Source organism: Neocloeon triangulifer, unplaced genomic scaffold (genome assembly GCF_031216515.1).
Source record: "Neocloeon triangulifer isolate White Clay Creek 2 clone unplaced genomic scaffold, ASM3121651v1 ptg000015l, whole genome shotgun sequence".
Lineage (NCBI taxonomy): Eukaryota > Metazoa > Arthropoda > Insecta > Ephemeroptera > Baetidae > Neocloeon > Neocloeon triangulifer.
This window is the reverse complement of record NW_026775557.1, coordinates 2,886,042-2,910,730: the sequence shown is the minus strand read 5'-3', so window position 1 is coordinate 2,910,730 and position 24,689 is coordinate 2,886,042. Positions and strand designations below refer to the sequence as shown.

The window sequence follows — 24,689 nt, the reverse complement described above, 5'->3', positions numbered from 1 at the left end:
ATCATTGTCGGTCGCACAAGAGCGATTCCTCTCAACGCAGGAATAACAATATGGCCAGATCCTTTTTCTCGTAGACGCGAAACAATGGAATTGCCAACGCGCGTCTCTCGCGCTTGAAAAAATCTCTGTGTTGAATATAACACCAAAATAGATATTGAAATCTACGACAAAGCATTTATTTTTTTGCACAAAAATTGAAAACACAATCGAATTGCAAAATAGGTCCAAATATTTTTGTTCACTGCTCTTTTTATAAATATCGGTCCAGTTGTTATTTTTGCACAACAAAGAGTTTAATTGTGTACGTTGTTTGAAAATAAATATTCATTTATGTGTATTGATTTTTTCCGATGGGCTGAGCGTATATTTTTAAAAAACGTGACCAAATTAGCCGGGTAAGGTAGTGAGCACGTTGAGAGAAGCTCAATTGAGACTCGTTCTGGTGGGTAACATTAATTGAACCAACCCGGTCGTGGCGATTCACTCGCTTCTTGTTTTTGTGCCCTCGCAACTTGGAGTGGAGCTCTCTAATGGCCGCGCGGCCCATCCGCATTTTTCATTTCGCTATGTGTTGGTGGCCGTGCAAATAAATTGGCGGACGGACCGACCGGCCGAAATGGCATTATGATGAGCCAAAAGCGTGTTTAACGACTCGAAAAGCCAGCCACAGACGACCACGCTGCTGGATAATTATTTTTTAAACGATTTTCATTCACGCACGATAATTCCTGGCCATGTAGGAGTTTTTTACTCGCGCAAGTGTGTGCTCACTTCAATAAATTTGTTTTAAAAGGGTACGCGAGCTACACATGCGAAATTTATTGTAGCGATGTGGACTTGACCAAAACCAACAAATGCAAAATGTTGTTTCCCGTCGAAACTGGTTATAATTCACGTCATACAAAAATGATAATTCCTCCTGAATTAATCATCAGTTTCATTACCGTAATTGTTTCCTGTTTAAAAATCAAACATTTGATCAACATTTTTTAATTATTAATTGACCACCAATAAATAATTTTGATAATAAATATGAACACTATTGAATTGAAGTCGATTAGATTGTGTAAATTTAAATTTATAGCGTTCTTCAAGAACATGATTTTTTTTCTTTCTCTTTTTACATTGGATTTTTTTTAATTTCTAAATTATTCCTATAATGTATCTTGTATCTTAAAATTGAAAAATACTCCAATTAACTAAATATATAAAATTATGAAAGAAAAAATACTATAAATCAACAGATTAAATTTTTAAATTGTTGATTTTATTCTTCCATTTCTATAATAATCAAGAGAATTATTCTTGACTTTTCGTGGCAGAGCCGCACAGGATTTTGCAAAACTCGATGTAGTTGATCATGATACCCTCAGGCTCTTCGTACAAGGGTGCGTCCTCCAACGCGTAATTGACCTTCAATCAAAACCAGAATATAAATATCCGGCTGATTTTGCACTTCTTGCTTGCGGTTTGGCAAATTTTGGGGTTGAAGTGTGTAAATTTATCACAAAGGGTGTTCACGCGGCGAGTGGCCGGGGAGGATATTTATTATTAAGCGAGCTTACCTCTTGTTCGGTGAATATGTCTCCCCATGTCATCAGATCGCGTCTGATACTGGAGAACGCAGCTTTAATGAGGTTTGTTAGGAAGCCGGACAAACGCAACTCACCGCTCCTCAGAAATGAAACCAGATGAGTCTTCGTCCCAACACGATAAGGCCTTCACCAGCAGGTCCTCCGGATCCAGTTCCGCCGACTTTTTCCCCATTAGCTCGATAAATGCGTCAATGTCCAGAGGTGAAGAAGCCTAAAATAATCGCACGATGCGTGAAAAATGGAATAATTTAATAGTATTTTTCTTTTTTCACTAAAAATCCAGTAAACTGCTCAATAAAATTAACAAATTATTTAAAATTAAGAAAAATTAAAAAAAAGATTTTGTTTAAAAGAGAGTATGATCAAAAAATACGTCAAGATATATATATATATTAATTTAAAAATACATTTATTGTTTATGACTTTCAATTATAAAAATTACAAAATAAAAATTTAATAAGAATAAAATTAAAAAAAAAATTATTTCTAATTAAAATACTAAGCATTGTTTAAAGATATTCATTTTGTTTCTAAATTTTAAATCTTTATATAACAAGTAAAAAGTTTTATGTATAGTAAAGATGTTTTTTTATTCATAAAATAAATATCTAGTTCGTTGTCAGTTTGTTTAATGGTATGTATATTTAAATCTAGAAACTAATGGGAGCAGATTTCTCTCGGCTTATCGAAGCAGCCGCGCTAATTTAATTAAATTTTGGCAGGCACCGACCTCGCTGAGCATTCCGTCGATTTGCTCGTCGGGAACATCGGGGAAGCCGAGTGAGGCGAAAGTCATCTGCAAATCGACCTTGTCGATCTGCCCATCTTTGTTCCAGTCGAGCAAGAAGAAGCCCTGCAAATGATTATTAAATCGTCGCCGCTAAATTTAGAACTGGCGACAGCATCTTTTGGATGGAAAGTGCTGAGGTTCAAAGCAGCGTTTTGCTCAAAGCCGTTTAAATTTACCTCCGCCAACTCTCTCAGTTTATTTTCTTGAGCATTGGCGAACTCCTCTTCGGCAATTTGTTTCGCGGTTGGTTTCGCCACTGCAACTGCAGGCTTTTCTTCTTCGTCGGCCTCTTTTTTCACAGATTTTTTCCTTGCCGGCGCGGGGGCTTCAGCTGGCGCTTCCTCCTGCGCTGCACTTTCCGCACTTTCCAGCACCTCCCCTCCGTTTTCCTTTGGGCAAATCAAGTCAGAAAGTTTGAGGTGATAAATTGCCGAGGCAGATATTAGGGATGCAAAATTTTTGTCAAACCTGTGCACCCCCTTGCTGCTCTTCGGGCTGAGATTCTTCCGCCGGCACGGGTTCGCCACCGTCGGTCGCAGGATTTTCTTCTTGGGGCGGCTCGCTTTCCTTTGAAGTGGCTGATTCGGCAGCAACTTCTGCTGGTTTAGCCTCGTCAACCAAAGGGGTGGACTCGCCGTTTAATTGAGGTGCCTCTTCGGTGGCCGACTTGTTGCTCTTAACGCTGCTGCTCTTCTTTTTCTTCTACAGTGCAACCATTGAAGTAACTCAGCAATAGTTTTTCAAATTAAAAACAAAAAAAATCTAGTAAAAAAAACACTGCGTTTGCAATGAAATGAAAAATAATTGCTTTAGCGAGTAACAATAATAACAATGATAAAATTATTCCAAGAAATTTAATTCAATAGAAGAATAAATTGTTAGAAATCTTTGCAGTTTCATGTATGTATAAAAAAAAATGCAATTGCAATTAAATGAAAACCGATAAATTCTGCAAGCACAATAAACAATATTATTTCCTTTCCGAGAAATGGAATAAAATGTCAAAAAATATTAGATCTAGAAATATTTATCAAATGGTAGAAATGGTGCATACGTAGCAAATATTTGATATCAAGAGCAAATAAGAAAAACATTGGGAAAAAGAAAAAGAATGAAATAAAAGAACAACGCGTGACCTCTAGCATTTCCGTGAATTTGAAACTTCAACAAAAGTCTGACCTTTTCCTTGGGTGGAGGCGGTTGTTCCTCGACAGCAGCGTCCGCCATGGTGCTCGACTCAAGACCAAGTGAAACCGCCGCTGGAGATGAGCTGCCTGCTCTTTTCTCTCTCTCTCTCGCTGAATGTGTCCACTCTTTCGAGGGATGAGCCGAGTGAGTGTGTGATAATTATCTGGAATAATATTCAGCTGCTGAATCATATATTTTTAGAGTCTGCTGCGGCTAATGAGTCGAAATCTGAGCGGCCGCGAGCGAGCCCAAGTGGTGGGACACGCCGCCGTCGGCTCGATAATTGCCAGGGCTTCGGTACTTATTCGCCTTTACATCTCCAGCCGCGTGTAATTGCGAGCGCGTGGGCTTTTATTTATTTGACCTGACACACTCACGCATGTTAAAATTGCTCACGAAAATGTTACTTTAAATTTAACAACTTTGAAACCACAGCAGCAGCTCACGCCAATCACACGCTAAACTTTCGCGCTTCTAAACTTCCTCTGCAGCATCTCAATTACGCGTCACTTAAAATTGCATAAAGTGAACAGTCATTTAATTTGAAAATGAATTTACACAACTTATACCAAAATTTACTCTTAATATAAGATTGAATAAAGTTAATAAATAATCCGAAAAAATGTTTACAACTCGATTGGATATTTTTGTAAGGCTTTCAATAGCACCTTGCACGTTCCGCACGAATTTGATATTTTTTTTCCAATCCATTGGGAAGCGCTGAAGATGATGTATGAACACTTTTCAGCAAAATTCACTACATTTACTCTTAATATAATATTCTATGGTTTCTATTAATCCAATAATTGATTTTAAGAGCGCGACAGGTTATTTTTTCATTACTTCTTATAATGCTGTGCACTTTCCGCACCACTTTTTACATTTCCAATCCTCCTTTTTGAAGCGCTGAAATAAATATAAAAGTCACCTTTGATGGAAATTTCCCATCCACCAGCATATTTTTTTTTTAAATTAAATAAAAAATGCAAATATAGAACTATAATCGCAATGCGGGAACTTTGCAGTATTATTGGAGAAGAATAACTTGAATTTATGCACGGCACGGTGAATGTGAGAAAATTAATCAGGTGGGTCGGCAATTTGATGGAGGATTAGTTCTGATTACATAATTCCACATAAGCAGCTTTTCTGCCAGAGCGCTAAGCAGGAAACCTTCACTGCGGGCTTAATATTGCACGCGGAGAATGATTGGCTCTCCACCTGCCCCCGGCTAAACGAATCCACGCTCCACACCTGCAGCATGCAACTTGTTTCAGCGCAATTTTCAAATTTTCAAGAAATTTAGGAAGGTTTTGTGAACTTCTATGTACTATTATTTCTTTTCATATGGAGGCCCCTTCTGGTCGTGGTGCAATATTGATAGCCCACTATAACAAATTTGGCTGATAAATCTCCAAAAGGAAAAAGCTGGCAACGCACAAAGAGGGGCAATAATTTAAAGTTTGGCCCAATTTTTCCCACAAGCTCCGCGGCACAATTTTTTGCGAGCGCGCGCGCCCTCGATAGAATAGAGCGGAAAAGGCTGGGGGGAAGAACGGGTCGACGCCGCTTTTCAGATTGTGAAAGTCGATGTCAGCAAGTGCTCGTCCTCTCTGCAGCCAGCTGTCATACAATGTGTCCGAAATTCAGCCTGCAGAACAAAAACAAGAAAGCGGCCCGACAAATGAGCGCGTCAAGCCAAGGAAATCCCCCTTACAAAGCAATTTTTGCAATTTTTCTCCTTCAGCTCGTCGCGTAAAACGTCACGTTATTAAGTTAATCTCGCACTCTGCTGTCCTGCCTGCGAATATGCTTTGCAATAACGACAACCTGATCTCTAATGGTCGGATACAGAGACAGCAATTCATTTGCGGTTTCTCGTTCTGATGAATGGTTTGAAAATTATTACAAGCTCGGACAAGTTTGAAACTGCGACTGCATTATTTTTAAATTTCTTCTCAAAAGATAAATGGAATAATTGATTAATTTTAATTAATGATGATTTTTAGATTATTAACTCTTCTACATTGGCGCAATTCAATAAACATACGAATTCCTTGGACATATTAAATTAAAACTTTTCCTATCTTCGGCTGTCACAGTGGATAACCACAAATTATATATTTAAATTTTGATTAATAAAACAAATTAAAAACAAAGTTGGTAAAAATATAGAGCAAGATAAAATATTTTATTACAAATATCTAAAATAAAAAAAATAAATTTATAATTTTTTTAAAGCTGTAATTATTGGTAAAACTTTTATAAAAAAAAAAATATGTACAATAAAAAAGAAAATTTCTTATAAACTATAAGGTTTTATAACAGATTATTGTCAAATAACTTTCTCGTATGTCTTATTTAAACTTTTTTGCCATTATATAATTGATATAATTACAATGATTCATGGTGTGGGGAAACGTTGCCTACAGTTTGAATCTACTAAACAACTTCTTGAAACTAAAATCCAGTATTACATTCTTCATTAGTCTAAATACACCATGTTGTAAATTAAATTCGTGAATTATTGTATTTATAGTTGAGCAGCACAGAAATAATTTTCATTGTGGTTTCAAAGTTAATCTCTAAAGCCACTCATCAAAATTAATTGCGCAATACGGAAGACGTGTCTTATCACTGCAGATAAATCAACCACGCTTAGGTGAAATCCACACCCATATTGCACGTTTCGAAATAAGACATATTTAAAATATAACATAAGAATGAATGGATTTTCGTTACGAGTCGCTTCTTTTGCCAAAATATAACAGGCGCTGCTTTATTTGGCTTGCATTTGCCTCCATAAGTGGAGCAACCAACTACTTTGGCAAAGCGTGGGCATATTTTCCGGAGTAAATATCTTCGGCTCCGCTGCAATTGGTTGCTGCTGAACAGTGCAAAGCTACTTTTCATGCACACACACAGCGGCGTCTAGACTGGCCGTAGTGTGTGTGTGTGACCTTTATAATGTAATGCCCACCCACAAGCAGCTAACACTGCACTTTGACCGACATTCTCTGACTCAACGAACATGCAGTTTGTTTTCCCACTATTATGTTTGTTCGTTAATTGTTAAAGTTTTGTGCCAAGATTAGAGAATAGTTGTAATCGCTTACAAAGTGCTCAACAGGCAAAATAGAGCACAGGACGGTCCGAACAATATAATATTCTACTATTTAAAAGATATTCTAAATTAATAAAAAGTGTAGTATGATTAAATGAATTTGTCCACCTTTAGTTGATTGATCCCTTGTCAACGGATAGAATTGTCAACTTCCCACCGATTCGAGCAAATGGGCGATTAGGAGGTCTCAAAATGCTACACAATGACCATTGCTGGACCAATTTGCATTTGCTCCCTATCGATCTCGCTCTTCATGATCCAACGGCATAATATTACGAGCTCAATTAATACTGAGCACATGCAGGGGCAGTTCTCTGAATGGCGACGCAAAACCACAAGCAAATATCAACGAAACCGCGGCCCAATGGTAAACCCTGTGCAATCGACTCTTCTCGTAGCGTCCGCTCAGGCTCAATTCAAACAAGCATTTATACTGCCTAGCATTGCGTTGCAATACAGCGATGCACACGATTCAACGCAACCAAGTAAAAATAAATTAGTAAAATCAAATCCCAGCAAAAAAAAAAATAACATTGAGCCACAGCATTATAAACAAATAAGAAAAATTGTATTAAAAATTAATATTTTGAATTAAAATTATAGAACATAAAACTTTATGCAAATACTTGATGAAGTGAATTTTGAAAAAGTTTTTTATTCACTACTAAAGTAGCATGGAGAGCTAAAAGGAATTTTTATATCACTGCATTTTTACAGACGCTGTTTAAGACAAAATAACTAGTTATACAAATTGAAAACCTTGTAAAGTTATAATAATTTAATTAAAAATAATATTCTAATTAAATGGTTGTGCTGTTTCTTATTAAACGCACTAGAATGAGAGCGGCTTGTTGAGCAGTGCCATTGGGGACTTGACGCTAGCTCGTTTCAATGGCGCGGTCCAATGATGCGCAGCAGATCATGTATGAATAAATTCAATATTCAGCTGCATCTCCTCTCACTAATAGTATATGTGTAACAATAACCAGTACACAAACACACAATCGAGAGAGCAGAAAATTCACCTATACACAAGAGCACGAGTGTTTACTGTTGTGCTCAGTAAGTGCATTTTGAACTTAAACAACAAAGATGCTAATATAAATTCAGTTTTTTTTTACACAAAAAAGTAATTTATATTATTATTTTATCAAATTAAACTTTGATAAAGTAATATTAAGTCTTAAAATGTTTGCTTTTATAGAATAAATAAGTACAAATTTAAATAAAAAAAGTTCATATTATGAACAACGTCTCTTTGGTTGCTCACATTTTTTATTATATTAAATTATTATTTTTTTTTTAATTCTGACAAACAAGGGAAATTTTTAAAAATTTTATTGATAGAATTTTTTGGTTCAATTATTATTTAGTGTTTAGAGTATTAATCTTATCATCTACATGCTCCTCTGCTAAAAGAGTAAATTTGTAGTAAATCTGAATTCATCGCTTGGAAATGCCACCATGAAATTTGATTTCGGTGTTGATCGAAGTGATTCGCGTTTGAAGCACAACGCCTTCAATCAGGTACATGGCGGAATAATTTGATCAGCATTCGCATGGAAACCGCAACCTAAGTTGAATTTGCGTAATGTGCGTGGATTGATCGAATTATTGTCTATCCAGAGGGGGAGACCCGTGCCCACATGCAAGGGCGCCAACTCATGTATGGTTATTAAGCACACGTATAAACAGCAGCGTCTCGGGATGATCTCGCGTGCATTTTCAGCCGGCTGAGACCACGCGCAAGGGTGGGTGGAATAAATTATTGCATTATCACGGCCGTAAAGTTGAGCCGAGGCGGGCAAATCAATTTCAGGCCCTGCGTATCAGTCTGGCTGCTGATGAGTGCGAGGATTATATTACCAGCCACCGACACACACGCCAGAGTTAAAAGAGATTCTCCGCCGACGAGCTTCGTCTCGTAGAATTAGAGGCGACTCTATTCCGATTAATCGCCCTCAAATCCACTCAGCACCACCCCATTTAACCCCACAGGCACTTGGATCTCCTCAGCCGTGCGCCCTGAAACCGAGGGCTTCAATTTTCAGCCAATTTTATCAAATTAAAAACAAATATTTTGATTTGATGAAGAAATTGGCACTCGACGAGATGATCATTGTATGAAGAAAACGGGCTTTGTCCGCTTTTATTAAGCAATTTTTTTTATTAAAAAAAATGACTATCAGTTTTGGTCACTGTCTGCGACCCTATTTCATGAGCAAGAAAAAATAAATAAAAATCAGGAAATTAAAAAAACAATTTAACAAAAAAAATCAAAATCTTAAAATTATATAAAATTGAAGTACCGATTTTACTATATCCTTGTTACAAGGATGAAATTTGACAATTTGACCCTCGAATTTATCCATCATTAAAATGAAATTTTCTTTTCCTCTGGGAATATTTATTTTGATATTTTTGTGTTCAGAAATATATCTCGTTATGATGTTCTCGAGTATAAATATTCGCAATTCTTTCTTTTTTAATGCTTACAACATCAGAACTTTCTCAAGAGGGGCTTCTTTTCACTACTTGGCCCTAATTAGCTGCTCCGAAATGGTTCATCTCTTGGCAAACGATTTTTATTCAGTGGGCCCAGCAGACTATACAGACATAGAGGCGCATTGTGGATGGGGAAAAGCGGGAGAATGAAAAAACCCGGGTTGGCACAAAACGCCAAGAGAGATAAAATGAGCGCGCCGTCAAAACGGAAAGGTGTGTAAGCCGTGAGATATTGAGCGTTGCGAACCGGCAAAGGCAGATTTTATTATTATATGCGAGTTTTGGCACGCGGCTTCAGAGAACATTAGAACGAGAATTTTCATTCCTAACTAAAAAAGCATGAAATTTTTTTAAATTTTTATTAACAATAATTATAAAATAGAAAATATTTAAAAACAAATACTAAGATCTCAACATTTTAATTAATTAAAAAATCTATATCAAATAATATTTATAAATTATGACTTTCAATTATTTTAAAAATTAATAATATAATTTGTATATCATTTAGTCATTTTTTTTATAAATTGATTCATTTTTTATTCTGTTTTTATTATATAAATTTTTCGGTATAATGCATTGTTAATTTAGTGAGCATTTATAGCTAATCACGTTGGGTCCAAATTGGATTTGGATTGCTTTAGTTGAACAGTATATTTCTCAATTAATTTTGAATTGATTTGTAAAGAATAAACCATAGTTAATAAAAATTTGCGGAAATAATCAGTTGAAAAAAAATTATGAACACGCACAAATTTGCTCATTAAAAAATAAAATCTGTCATTTAAAAAAAAAAAAAAACTTGTAGGCGTTATTTAATTACAAGTTAACATACACAATGCGGCGTCAGGTGAGACGAAGGGTTGGCGAGAGGGGAGCGCTCGAGCATCACTTGGATGCTCTCTCGCCTACTTTGTTCGCGTAAAGACCACTTAATTAGCTGCTCTCTGAGCTCCAAGTGATGATAAATAAATGAGCAGCACCTCCAGATAGCAAAGCTTTGCAGCCGCAAAGCAGCGGATAAGGCCGCGTTGAAACGCGCTCACGAATTTCAAAACTTTGCCTAACGTCAACTCGCCAAAATTTCGCACTCAACGAGCCGGAGCAGGAATTTCACTCTCACTTAAATTGTGCAGCAGCCACTTATATACACTCTGCGCGAGTTTTCCCCTTCTAATTGTTAAATAGCACCAGCCAAAAAATTCTTCAGCAAAATTGAATTTTTCTGTAGTAGAAATTCACAATCGAGGGTTTATTCATGGTGATTTGAGGTTTAATTTGGCTTTCCCTAAATAGGTTTTGTATGTTGTTTATTAATTGTTTAAGGAAAAACAATATCCTCCTCTACATGTTTTGGCTGCAGTCATAATTCATGAGCTGTGAAATCATTTTGACAAGAATTAGTACAAAAATCAACCTTTAAAAAGTATTTCCATCAAAATAATTATTTCACGAAAAATTGTAAATTCGATATTAAAATTTCTTTGTACTAATTCTTGTCAAAATAATTTTACAGCTCGTGAATTATGGCTGCAGCCTGCAGCAAAAGCATGCAGAGCAGGACATTGTTTTCTTAAAAAGTAAAAAAAAAATCCAAAAAAACCATCGAAGAATTAAAAGCCGAATTAAATTAAAAGCACTATATATTTATTTATTGTTTCTCTGGTTTGATTGTCCTTTCCAGGTCTTACATCGGAAGTCAATTAACCTCTTTCTTAAAGAATGGTTCACTTTGCTTTGTACACAAACAAATATTGAATTACCTCATATATGGTGCCGGCGGGAGCCAAGAAAATCCCACTCGCAAACGATATCGATTCTGCAAAACTCTTTTTGTGTTGTTCCGAGCTGACACAGAGAGCGCGGAAAAGACGGGAAAACGCCGCGAAAGGAAGGAATTGATTAATAATCGCGACTCTTGCTCGCTCGCTTGGAGAGAAAGAGAGGAAGGTGCTTTTTGATAGATCTCTCGGCGCGGCACAAAAGCGCGGGGCGTTGAGTGAAAATTCATTGTTATTTTTAATTGGATTCGAGCTTTTGTTGCTGAAAGAAAGAGAAAACCGACCTGCTTTTGAATCGGCGCGGTATATTTATGGCTTTTGGCCCTTTTATTTTTACAATGAAAAAGTAGTGCGTGTGTTTGAAGAGTGCATTGTGTCAGTGTCAAAAAGGGCGCGGAAAGTGGATTTCAGGCTTGAGCTATCAATTTTTTTCCTTCTTCTTTGATAAAATGAAGTTGGAAAAACGCAATATTGTATGACTCGCCGTCGGTCGGTACAGTATGACTGTCATGCTAATTCAGCCCTCGACCATCAATTAATTCGGAAAACGTGCGCCAGACACGCGCCACACCACACTGCACCGGCAGGTTATTAATCTTGCTATTCTCAACTTCCCACGGCACCACTTTTCTCTGCACCCATAAACAAATAATAAATTTGCGTGGACGGTGAGTTCGAAAAAAAAAATGCTTATTAGTGCATCTCATTAAAACGCAAATTAATCCTCTCAAGTGCGCAGGTAATTTTTGCTCCTCTCGTTGATTTGTTTGAAAATCAAGCTTAACTGCTTCATATTCAAGCTCCACATCAATGGGGTAAAAAAGTCATCAGGCTTTAGTAGCAGTCGAGAGAGAGAAGCTAATTTGCATCAAATGGCTGCATCGTTCAATGAGATGCAGCTTATAAGGGCTCTTAAAGGAAAAAGCTGAAAATAGCAAATTGATGCAGATTCTATTAAATTTATTCTATACGCACTTCACCAGAGTATGCTGCAGGTTTTTTTTTATATAGGAGATTCAATTCTATATAAAATAAAAGTAATTAGAACGGTATAATAGATATTATTATTTTTAAGTATCTTACATCAATCGATTGATATAGATCTGACAACATTAAAAAAACTACAAGGAAAAATTTAATTATTCAATTAAAATTAATTTTTTAATGATTTTAAATTATAAATTTAGGACGCAACGTTAGGAATTCAAGAATAAATTGGATTTTTTTAACAATATACATACATGATGTAAAAATTAGACAAATAGAAATCAATATTATTACATAATATATACTATTTTGTTATGCAATTTTGTTATTTCGTTGCTTATGAAACTGGCAGTTCATCCGCTTTTTTTTAAATAAAAAGCAATATTTAAATGACAGCCCTAATTTTTACCATTTTAATAAATATTGCTTAAATTTCTCTTTATGCATATTTATGATATTTATACTGGATAATTGTGATATGAAGGAAGAAAGAAATAAAAAAGGATACAAAAAATCAAGAAGTGTAGAGTGGCGAGTATGAGTCCCGGCCGGCGCACCCCCTGTCATGGCACTTGAAATCAGAAAGCCGAACCCAACCCTTTTATTCAAGAGGTTCGGAATGTCAAAATATTTTGAGATTTGAGATGAGTGCAGCTCTTGGGATATTTGACTGCTGGCGGAGGAAAAAAGCTCTGCCGAATCATTCTTGGTCGCATCCGCGGCGATGCTTTTATCAGCGAGAGGCGCATGAGCCGCCGCCGTTCCGCCCCGGCTGACGCCGCCAGCCTCCTCGCGTTGCGTCCCTTCAGTAGCCTACAACCCTCGGAAGAGACACGGCTTCCTCGCCTCTTCTCCTGTTCTCCACGATCACGCGTCTTGAAAAAACCTCGGCTTGCAAACGGAGTCATGTTGTCGCCGGTCGCCACGCAGGTGCTTCTCCTCGCCATAACAGGTAACAAACTTTTTGATAAAAACTTCTGACATTTTTACGTAAATGGCTGACATAATGAAAAATGTATTTTTTTATATTTTTTTTCAACTAAAATAATTATGTTAGCGTCATCAAATTACAGCATGCTTAAAATTTTCATATATTTAAAAAAATTTAAAATCAGACCCAAATAGAATTTTCTGCATATTTTATTGAAATCTAATAATAAATAGCAAATAAGTTTCAATTGCTATTTCTTAATTAAATTTTTCTTTTTGATTATTTTACCCTCTTGGGAAAGGCCCCAGCGGTAGCAGACAGACCTACTAATTCGCAAAAGGGCCGATAATTTGGACCCTCCCCTTTTGGTGACCTTGGAACCCACTGGGCCGGGGAGAAAAGATGGGTTTGGTTGTTAGGAATTCCAAGGATGAGGAAGATGAGCGAGAACAATGCCGGCATTCGCATGGAATGTCTGATAGAAACCGCAGAAAACAACAGACAGTGTAGCCGAAATTCCTGCAATTCCTTCCGAATCTGCCTGTCTGTTATTTTAGCGGCGTTTAAAAACTAATAATTTTTAAATTGTCAGCAGCCTTCAGTTGCGGATTAGTTTGAAAATTTAAATATTTTTTCTACTTTTAAATTAAAAAAATTTTTAATTTAATTTGAATAGAATTTTCATCGAACAATCGCTAATTTCTGGGGAGGGGGGAGTCTCTTTTGTATGCTGCCATTTGGTATGCAATTTATTTAAAACTCAAAGCAGTAAACGGAGAGTCTAACTAAGAATTGGAAAATGCCGAAGGAATAAATTGAACGCGTCGGTCTGCAATTGCAAATCAAGGTTTAAAGTTTATCTCGCCGACACACCACTTGAAACCGCAAAATGCTCCAATGAAACGTGGCTAAACCCATTATTCTTGAGAGTTGCAATTTAAGCAGCATTGACTTTCTGCCACTTGAATCTCAGTGAATACGAGACAACATTTCACGCTTACCTTAGTTTATCCGTGGTCGAGAAACAGAGGCAGACGAACACACTTTACCATGCGCCGGTGTAATTCCATAATCGCTTCACCGTGTTTGTGTAATTTAATAATCAATTAATATTGTGTACGCGTCACATTTGAGCTGAGGAGCTCCACTTTTGCGGCAGAACGTGGGTTTCAAATTTTGAAGTTGATTAATTTAAATTATTCTAAACATGCACCATCCTCAGCCTAAATATTTATAGGTTTAATCCATAACCATGCACAATTAAACTAAAATATATTTATTTTATAATTTTTTATTTATTTAATATATATTTTGATGATGAATTTGCCTTTTTAATTAAATATAACAACTTATCAACTTATTATGACCAAAAAAATTAGGATGATCATCTCCGGTTAGGCGGTTAGGCATATTATACTGATAAAATGTGACAGTAAACTTGTATCTGCATAGTTATTTTTATTTTAATTCATATAATATATTTATCTCAATATATTTGTAAGTTAAAATTGTAAACAATATTTGAAATATTTTTTTTAATTGCATAATTATTCAGTTATTCAATTTACTTACTTTAATTTTACTTTTTTTTTACTTTTTTATCTCTTATCCACTCTTATTATGTCTGTTTAACATTTAAAAATATCTCCAGAATAATTTTCCTTGAAAAACTGAGAAGCGTGTTAGTTTGAATCCACCCTGAATAGCAAAAGAAAACTCCAAGATGCGCAGCAATCGAATCATTTAAAAGGCAAACTTATGAATTGTGCAGAAGTCTCCAGTGGAGATGGATGTGTCTGAGTGAGTCGTTCGTTTTTTGCCTGCGGGAGTTGGCTGGAAAGGAGATAGTCAGTCTCCCTTGGAGCCGATAAAATTCTTTCGAGAAGCTCGTGCACTTGCAGAACACTTTCGGTGCAAACTTGGTCGGGCTAAGGAGCGAAAAGGCGTAAAAAGTAAACGGCGGGACTCAAATTCCCTCACCTTGGGTGTTTTATTCAAAAAAGTCGGGCGCCTCACGTGCGTATTTGTTTGTAGTGCATGTGTTGAGGGAATGGCGAACTTTTGAATTGAGAGAGCGAGAGCGGCAATTTATTTTTTTCTTACACTCCGCTTTTTAAATATTGATCTGCGAAGCTTCTAAATTTTTATGGTAAGCACGTTGTGCGCGCAACGGTGAGGAATAAAAACGAGGCAGGAGAATTTTGGCAAAGATAAAACAATAATAAATGATATTTGCGCCGCGACGCGCGAGCGAAACTAAAAATACACCTAGCCGAGATAAAATTATTCCTGCGAGCAAATTTGCATACGATCGGAGTTGTTTGTTGGCAAACTCGTGCCGACGGACGTGATACTTTATTTTGCCACCGCCAACTAGCAAACAAACAAATTTTTGGGCACAAAAGTTTTGCCAAAGCAGAGGAATTTGCAACTCTTGAAAACGAGCAGCTCTAGATACCGATAAGACATCTTACAAATATTTTTATTCTCAAAACTTTACAATGAAAGAAAAAGAAAAAATGTCCTTGCTCTCTTTTGTATTAATTTCCAGCTTCTTTATAACCAGCCATTGCAGGAATATAAAATTAGCTCAAAGTTTTCCACCTCGACTGACATTGAATAATGTCACCAATAATTTGAGCGCACCTGTTCCATTCTTTTAAGAGGTAAAAAAATCGTTCAGCATTTCCAACGCGTTTGACAAGCATTTTAATGAAAACGAGCGTGATGTGCTTGATTGACGAGTAGGTTTTTTATGTGATAATTTTCATTTTCCGTCCATTGAAAAAACCAACTCTTCTCGAATTAAATTTTCCATACAAAAATCGATGCATAAAAAAATTGATCTCTTAAGTCAAATTTAAATTTAATTCAATATACAAGATATTCCGCACCTTTATAATTGGAAATCAGAGACGAATTGAGTCTCATTTTGCATTAACGGATGCATCAGCAGCGCACCAAAGCCAGCAGAACTAATTATAACAACGAGATGATCGATCTGAAGAGCAATTGGCTTGCCACAGGATATATTCGAGACACACATGCACGTGAGGTTGCACACATAATAACTCTGTTTTGATAGAGCGGCCCCAGCTGAGGGAGCTGAGCTTCTTGCCCTTGGTGTAAGCTGATTAAGTGAGCGCTGCATTATTATTATTATTGTTGAGCCGCCGGCCCGGCGTCAAGTGCCGGAGCAACTCAAACCAGACAGTGACTGCATAATCATCATCCAAATTGTGCATATGTATCAACGTGCGATGCACAGATGTTCTGGAGCATCAATAGATTGTGTGTCGGCAACTGTGTAGTTTGTTGTTTCGGAGCGAGCAAATTTGATTATCCTAACAACAAATTGCTCTGATCCATACAATGCACAAAAGCGTCCGGTATGTTATGCGGAAACCTTGCTGAGAAGTTGAAATTTTATAATGTTACTAATAAGTCAAATATATAAGAAAGACAAAAGTGATTTTATAACAATCAATGTTCATGAAATCAGTTATTCAATTAAAATTCTTTAAAGATTCGGTACACAAGATGAATCGATTGATTTTCAATAAAACTGCCTTCTTGTTGTGATTAAAAATAAAATTCTCTTTTTAATAAAATACATTTTCTCTGATACATCAAATTTAATTATTTGTAAATTTTTCATACCTTTTATATAAAAATTTAATGCAGCCTTCTTTCAATTATTATTAAAGGTTAAAAAAAATTCCAATTTTACAATAATCTGTCAATCAGTGTTTTATTAATTGATACAAAATTAATTGCATTGTTAGCTCAGAAAATTGAAATGCATAATTTAGCTCTGATTTAGCTCATAATAAAATTGCATTATTAAATGTATGCACGCATTTTATACATAATATTTTTAAATGTTTACTTTTATACTGGCAAAATTTCTGTCAATTTGTCATAAATATCATGATTTTATCATAATATAGTTGCTTTTCTTTCATCTCTAGTAGATAAACCAAAAATATTCTAAATATTCACTTAATACAAATAAATATTTTATTTCATACAATAGTCACAAACAGTGCAGAATTCATTAAATAAAAATTCTTTTTCTTATCTTCAAATTATATAAATTTGAGCCTAAATTATATGCTTAATTTAAATTAAAACAAGGTGAGAAAAGGACTTTTTACTCCAACTCCGCCAACTCCGAATAGCTTTCATTTGTGATAGAGACATTTCATTGAAAAACAAAATAATGAAAGAAGCCGGTGTGGCATTTTGATGTGTCCATTTGAGTCTGGCATCAGGAAAAGCAGACAAATCATTGCGCGTCAAAATCAGCTGCCGCGCTCTAAATTCGATAGCGGCCGCACGCGCAGCATTTTAATATCCTTTGTCGCGGGGCGAATGAATAAAACTCATCGAACATAAAAGTGACAGAGCTTTTACGAGGGAAATGCTTTACTGTACGGCGCGCGAACCTGCGACTATGCGCGGACATTAATATTGAAAATTGCGCCGCGTCCATAAATATGAAGAGAATAATATAGTGTGTGCGTGCGTTATTTTGAAAACACTATGTATGATATAGCAAAAGCACCCTCTCTGCGCCTTTATCGCGCACAGAGACGAGAGGGAATAATTTGCGTCGCGCACTTAACGTACGCCCGAAGAGTATTAAAAAGGCACAAATAATTCTCTCGCGTGAGGATCTCGTTTGGTCGGGCGCGGCGAAAAATTGTCACGATAAATTCCTGCAGACTGACGGCCGCGCCGTTTTGCTCACAAAAGGCCTCTAATTCTCTTTCTTGTCTGCCACTCATTTGCATAATTTTACACAGAGAAACATGCCACGAGTCTAGACGCGCGCGCGCGCTTGATTATCACATGATTAAATATGTGTGCGCGTGCGAGATTTCCACCTTGACCTTCGCCACTGTTATCAGGCCAGAGGAATTGAAGATCATTTGCTTTTCAACCGTAAAAATCACGAATTTGGATTTTCGGGAGGGTCTTGAAATCACTGACAATGAAATGAGCGCAACAATTTTTTTAAATCGGAATTATTATAAACAATCTAATTAATCCTCCTCAAATGTGAAGTAATTAAGTATAGACACTGACGCAATTGCATTAGAGCAAATTTATTTTTTAACTAAACAAAAAATTTAAAAACAAATAAAATAATAAATTTTGAACAAAAAAATTTATAATTCTATATATTAATAAAATAACTTGATTGTTCCTATTTTCATTTCTTACAAAGCTAAAGTTACCTTGAACCTTGAACCAAATTTTATTTTTGTGCCTTACTCGTTTGGCTGAAGAAAATAAAATTTTTTAATAATTTCAATGGAATTATGCAATCAAGGTTTTTTAAATAAGTTTTCCAAGTCTGCCATGGAGAGGAAATAAATTGTCAGAACTGCCAATCGTGAACAAGTGTGCGACAAAATCCGGCCAGGAAGTTTTTAATTAATTTGTCCTGAAGCCCTTTTAAAAAGCAACGTGTTCCCAAGTGGAGCTATAAATTTTTACGACTCGGTTTCCTTCGCTCGCTCACACCCCAGCAGCAGCGGTAGAAACAAACACACTCGTTTTCTCTCTGCACTTCTTGTGCGAGAGCGAATTTCTCTATTGGGAGGGATTGCGTCGCATTAAATAACTTTTGCGGGGGCAAAAACACACACATTCATCCCCTCGCCGGTTAACGAGATTAAATTAAAGTCGGAGATAAATTTTGCACTCCTTCGTGTCGGCCGGCTCACGTTAATGATGGCAATTATTGCAGAGCCGAAAAAGAGAGGAAATTAAACCATCGCTGCTGCTGCACCGGTGCACGAAACCCACTCGAACAGCTTTTACCCTTTGCCCGTGCGGAGAGTGGAGCCGGGCCGGGCCATTAAAGTGCACTTTTCACGTGTCTAATTCGCCTGCAGTTTTTCTCCCCCGCCGCAGCGCATCAAACTTTCACGGCGCGCTGGAAATTACTGCACTGCTGTTAAATTGCTTTTTGGCACGTCCGGCAATTTGATGGCTTGTCTGGCTCATAATTCAGACTATTCCGAGCAAGGTGTGGATACCGACGGATACAAAAGCGACTCAAACACGGCGTCTCTGAATTGGCCACGTCTGAACCGATTGACTGAAGTTAGTCGGTTAATATGGAGGTGCCGAGAATTGTAAATTTGCATTTGATGTCAATAGGGTTGAAATGCTAATCAGCATCTTTGCCTTGAACTCGGAATAATTGATTTAAAAAAACCATCAAGGAAAAGCTTATTTGATGCATTCAAAATTGTATATTATAAACATTTGTAGGTGTGTAAAATTATTGTGTGAGACATTTTGTATTATTTCCCCCTTCAGACTTTTTATGCAATAAAATTGGCAATTATTTAAAATCTTACAACTCTTAAACTCTCTATTAAAAATTAATATTGTATTGTGTTGATTCTTATAATTAATGATTACTATATATTTTTCTTGATTAAAACAAATAAATTCCATAAATTGTTGGATATAAAGAAAATTTTGCTTAAAATAAATAAAACTAAAACAGAAATCTTTTTGTCACAACTCACGGCGTTCATTAATTTACTTGTTTAATTCCTTTTAAAAATTTACACCAAAAATTAGAGAAATTTCAGAACACACTTAATTTTTCATAAAATCTACCAAGGAACTATCAAATTAAGATAATCATATAAATGTTTTGTTTAATATTGTTTTTCTTAACAAGCACCAGTATATTTGCCGGAATTAATAAATTATAATAAATTCTCACAATCAAGATTGCGGATTAATTACAAAGTGCGCCCTTAAAGGGTAAAGTGCTCTTTTGGCGCCATAAATATGCTCAGCATGCAGAGGCACTTGGAGGGCAAACAAAAAAGGACTGTTATGAATACCACAGAAGGGGTGAGCGTTGCATTGTTGACACTGTATAATTAATTCAAATGTGTGTAAGTGATGTGGATTAGCAGAGAGCAGACTCTTGCATATTCATATCGGCAGAGGCCCTCAAGATGAAACTTGTCTGCCAATCTGAATAATTGTTCCGCCGTAATTGTTTGACGTGCGCGCAAATGTAACAACGCTGCTTTTTCGCATGGATGGTGAACGGGGCAGTTTTTTTTCCAGCGGCCACGGTTGCGCCGGAATTGAGCCGTCATAAAAGCGCCAGCGCAGCGGCAGACACCATTATCATTACACACGTCTGTCTGTTGGCGGCGAAGATGAATGGACACGAGAGATAACGCACTGAACACACTCATTGCCGCAAATTTCAGTGGAAAAATTTCGTGCACCCGACAGAGCTTTTCGCAAGTTGCTTGTAAAATTGCACGCAATTTGAGGAGATTAGAGACTCCCAGGGGAGAAATATCATCAAATGGGGTCTGCATTATACTTTTAGCTCCTCTTTTAATTAATAAAAAATTGCCTCAAGCTAGGTAGTAAATTATCAAGCAAGATTGCTTAACATTGAAACTATTTGCCTATAAACAAAATTTGGCTCTCACCTAAAAAAAGAAAATATATTATAATTTCTTGTTACAAAAATTATCAAACTTTTTCTGGGTATGCAGTTCTTCCATACAAATAAATTGACTGATATTATATTGTTCCAATATATATTTCACACACAAAAGTAATAATTCTTTCCCGTGATTGAGAGGGCCAAATTCCTCTTCGCCCAAATTTACGTACATTAATTGTTAAATTGGTGCTTTTAGCAAAATCTGCAAAATTAAACAAAAAAATTTTTGAACATTGGCTGAGTAAATGAAATGACTTAATTAAATAAAAATCCAATTTAAACTGTTTAATATTGAGGAATTTTGTTTTAAGTCATTTTCATTGAAATTTTAGACGAAAAATTTCCTATTATGCTGAATTTACACACATAATAAAATTTTAAATTTATCACTAATTTTTTGTCAAAAAATTTGAATTTCTTTGTTGATTAAGTCAAAACACATCACTTCCTTTCCTTTACAGAGTAGTGGTGAAAAAATAATGCGCCTTAACCGTTGATTGCTTTCAAGCGTAAAAGTCAAATCCGTCGCCATTCGTTGGCCAAAAAGCAACATTTTCTCTCATTTTCCGGCGGGCCTGGCGCGAAGAAAGCGGATTTGCTCTTTCCCTTTCTGGTCGTGCCGCAGCCAAATTGCGTCTGGAGAGAAAAGGCGTGGGCCCAAAACAGGACAAGCCAATTTTGCTTTTAATGCACAAAGTAATTATGTCGCGAAAACCAGCGGTGGGGAGAGAGAAAGAGACGGAGATTTTAATTTACATTTTAAGCTCTCATTTAAAGGCGCAGGCCGCACTCGGCTCCCCCGGAACAAACATCCACCTTTTCCGTGCACTCGATTTTGCCTGGTTTTAATTTCTGAAATGGCGTGTGTTTTGTTTTCATAAACACCGCGTCTTTTCTCATCAGTCCGCCTTTCTTTGAGTTTCATTTTTTGCCGAACAATGGGAACAGGCCCTTCCGCTCGGGTCAGTAAAAGGGACGCCGCCGCTGCCGATGATGATGATGATGCTGCTGCACAGCGGACGAGAACGAGGAAAAGACCGACCGGGGCACTTATCAAAATGATCCACCCCTGAATATCATCTCTCTCGCGTGTGCAAGGGGGTGCATAAATTTTTCTCCAGTCGTTCGGCCAGACAATAATAAAAATAATGTGCCGCAGAACTCAAGGCTGGGAAAAATACACACACGCGCGCGCAAGACAAAGCAGCATATTATTTCCGTTCTCTCTCTTTTGGCGGAGAGAATAAAGTGCGTCTCGCGGAGTGTAATGATAATATTTTGCTGCGGGCCGTCGCGAAATTTGCTGCTGATGGAGAAGCGAATTGTTTTGGCAAGGAAATTTTGAAGGCATTTTATTTCACTCGAACGATTTCCTCTTTGCCGCTGACGCTCTTCCCTTTTCCACTCTGGCTCTGTTCAAACATGAATGACAGAGAGAAGAGTCTCCGTTTCCATTTCTTGCTTCTCTCTTATGTGTATTTCATTATCAGAAGACAGCACATTCAAATGCAAATAATATATTCCGATATGCAATACTTGGCAGACTCCATCTAAAATTCAGCACTATAGTAATCAATGTCTCTGTAGAAATTTAAAAAATACAATCATGCAATATTAAAATATTAACAAGATCAACAATCAAAATGCTTAACAAATATTTAAAGCGTGCGAAATATACACTCATAAAATAATTGATAAAAATGTGTATACGTATATGAAACAATGTTTTGGAAAAAATCAATAACATATCAGAAGAAATAAAAACTATAATAAAAGTTTTTTGCATTTAATAATTTTTAAATAAATACACAATATATTTAACTTTTATTTCCAAAAAAATTATTTAAATAGGTCATATTTGTTTAAAAGGCAAAATACATTAAGAAACCAAAACATTTCAATTTGAGCTCAATTATTTTAATAAAGATGAATATAAAAATTTATAACACTTTCATATTAAAATAAATAAATAATTTCTTGCATAAAACATTCTGATATTCAATTGTAAATTAATTATCTTTAAATAAAAAAATTGCATGAGTGTAAGAATAAAATTATTATTTTATCTATAAAAAAATATTGTCACTGTAATGACTTTGAGCTTCTTTCCTCAATGCAATACCAATTAAATGTTACTTAATTTTTTTTAAATAATTTTATTTTTAAACTTCCGAATTTTCGACGTTGCAGAAAAAGCCCGATCGCTTCATTTCCATGATCATCTCCTCGAGTGTCAACTTCTTCAAACAAATTCCAAATTTTCAGTTTTTAATAAAGACTTTAGCTTCTTCCTCTTCTTTTTTGTTTTACAATCCATAAGCTGCGGTAAAATAAAAATTGTATTCTCACGTCAGGCAGGTTTAACAAAGCGGACAGGTGTTGATAAGGTGGGTGAGTTTCCCTTTTCATCTCTATCGGTGCAAAAAACACAAACTGCCTGTTTTTGCCGGCGCTTGCGATGAAAATCAGAAAAGGATTCGCCACTGGCTTTTATATTATTTATATGCAAGAAGAGGATGTTGGCCGTGTAATTTGGCTGCCACGGGGCTTCATATTTTGCCCGACGCACACATATAAATCTATCAGAAATTCTCATCTGCATGACAAATGCTGCGGCGGCGCGTAGCAAAATATTTTCGGCAGTATCAATCTTGGATGCGATGCACCAGCAGCAAAACAATAAAAGGAGAGGGATGTGGCGAGCGAGCTCAGAAAAAACAATGCATAAATTTTGCGACCTTTTTTACGTCCTCGACATGTATAAAAATTCTATCGTCCAAAAATGGAAACAAACAAAATTTGGCCCGGCCTGGCTTGACAAGACGGAGAGAGTCGCTCTCTCTCTTTTTGGATATTTTTCTCCGAGAGACCAACTCTTTATATTCCGCATGTAAATTTTGTTTTTCGATGAAACCCACGGGAGCCAGTGCGGTGGCATCTTTTTTCCCTAAAAAAAAAAGAAAAAAAAGCCACCGATCTTTCTTTCTCTCTCTCCTTTCGAGGAGACGGCGTGTCTGATATACTTTCTCGCAACCTCAGGCAAGAAAAATACACGCGCCTGTAATAAGCGTTTGAGCCGTGTATTGAGCACCGCCATCATAAATTCATGAATGCCGTCGTCCTTTTCGCTCTCTCCGCGGCCACGTGTGTGACGAGAGCAACAGCCGCTTGCGGCTCAAGTGGCCACTCTGTCCCGAGGGAGGTGCAGAAAGGCACCAATTTGTGGGACTTTGTCGCGGCGAGGGTCATTCTTTCAAAATCACACTCGGGCTTGTTCTTTTATCCGCAATCAAACTCGGCTTGTCATCTCGAGGCTTATCGCAGCCAAGTTTTTTTTCTGCGGACAAATTCAAAAACCCGCCCCCGTGCATTTACAAAATTGCCTTTTTGTTTGAATTAGAATTTCCATTTGCAGATGTGTTCCGTTTTTTTCTTGTCTTGCTAGACGTAAAAAAAAATACGTTTACGATCCGTGAATTCCTCGACAAAAAATACCAACACTCGAATTGACAATTTTTTGTGGAGGGCAAGTTAATATGTATGTAATTAATATTTGAGTAGCAGTGGGCGTATAGAATTGTTTCGCGAGTCCCAAAGCAATTATTTCGCACAATTTCTCTTTGGCAGAAACTGAAACTCGCCTCTTATATAGCGTTTAGCACGTTTACATGGGCGGCGCCGTTAACGAGAATTCCAATATGTACACCGGAGGGCAAAATTTGATCCGGCCAGATCGAATGTCAAATCCAAGTGCCTCCGATGCCTGCACGCGTGTCACCCAAGTATATCACGTGGACGCTGCGAAATGACTCCATCTCGGATGTAAGATGAGCAGATTACAATGCCAGATTGATTCTTACGCGTGCTCGGCGTGGCCAATTTTTTTAGCGCCTTTCCCCCTGAAAGCGAGGGAATTTGAGCCCTTCGTCTGACAGTGACATTTTTTATCTAAAAAGAGAGAGAGAGAGAGCAAGGCGAAGACGTTTCTTCCAAAATCGATCCTCTCGACGAGTGTTTTCGAACAGTGATGATTTCATTAGCAAACTAAGAGTAAAAGGGTTTCACTCTGAACACTTCATTAATTAATTTTATATGACATCATGCAACCCCTGGCTGTGTAAAATATCGTGTAATTAATTTCAATGCAAATAACATTCCCCAAGCAGGCTAGGATAAAAATAATGAATTATGTTTGATTTGAAATGCATTTCAACTATTGACTTTTAATTAATTATGATAAAAAGTTTTCAAGAACATCAAAATTTATTGAGTTTGAATATT

General features: G+C 36.6%; 3 protein-coding genes across 3 annotated transcripts in view; 2 read left to right on the top strand and 1 right to left on the bottom strand.

The window, feature by feature from the left end:
- The window catches only part of LOC132202613 (uncharacterized), a 310,158-nt gene that overhangs the window by 221,823 nt on the left and 63,646 nt on the right, over positions 1–24,689 (top strand). The gene's annotated exons all lie outside the window — the stretch shown is intronic.
- LOC132202451 (myosin regulatory light polypeptide 9-like) lies at positions 1,253–3,720 on the bottom strand. Its single transcript, XM_059629375.1, has 7 exons — positions 3,565–3,720; positions 2,854–3,087; positions 2,562–2,774; positions 2,326–2,448; positions 1,670–1,806; positions 1,566–1,614; positions 1,253–1,413 (listed from the first exon to the last, which is right to left on the bottom strand). Exons 1-7 carry the CDS (start codon positions 3,610–3,612, stop codon positions 1,300–1,302), a joined length of 918 nt encoding a protein of 305 aa, XP_059485358.1. The 5' UTR covers positions 3,613–3,720; the 3' UTR covers positions 1,253–1,299.
- The window catches only part of LOC132202366 (uncharacterized), a 64,421-nt gene continuing 52,499 nt past the window's right edge, over positions 12,768–24,689 (top strand). Inside the window, exon 1 of the mRNA XM_059629235.1 lies at positions 12,768–12,922. Within this exon, the coding sequence (XP_059485218.1) occupies positions 12,877–12,922 (46 nt within the window). The 5' untranslated portion in view covers positions 12,768–12,876. The remainder of the gene's footprint in view (positions 12,923–24,689) is intronic.

What these genes read in the sequence shown, in the direction of transcription:
- LOC132202451 (XM_059629375.1), bottom strand. Translation starts at nt 3,612, where the DNA reads ATGGCGGACGCTGCTGTCGAGGAACAACCGCCTCCACCCAAGGAAAAG. An exon ending in AGCAGCAAGGGGGTGCACAG is followed by an intron (nt 2,775 to 2,853) that starts GTTTGACAAAAA and finishes ATTTGCCCAAAG; the next exon opens with GAAAACGGAGGGGAGGTGCT. An exon ending in AACTGAGAGAGTTGGCGGAG is followed by an intron (nt 2,449 to 2,561) that starts GTAAATTTAAAC and finishes AATCATTTGCAG; the next exon opens with GGCTTCTTCTTGCTCGACTG.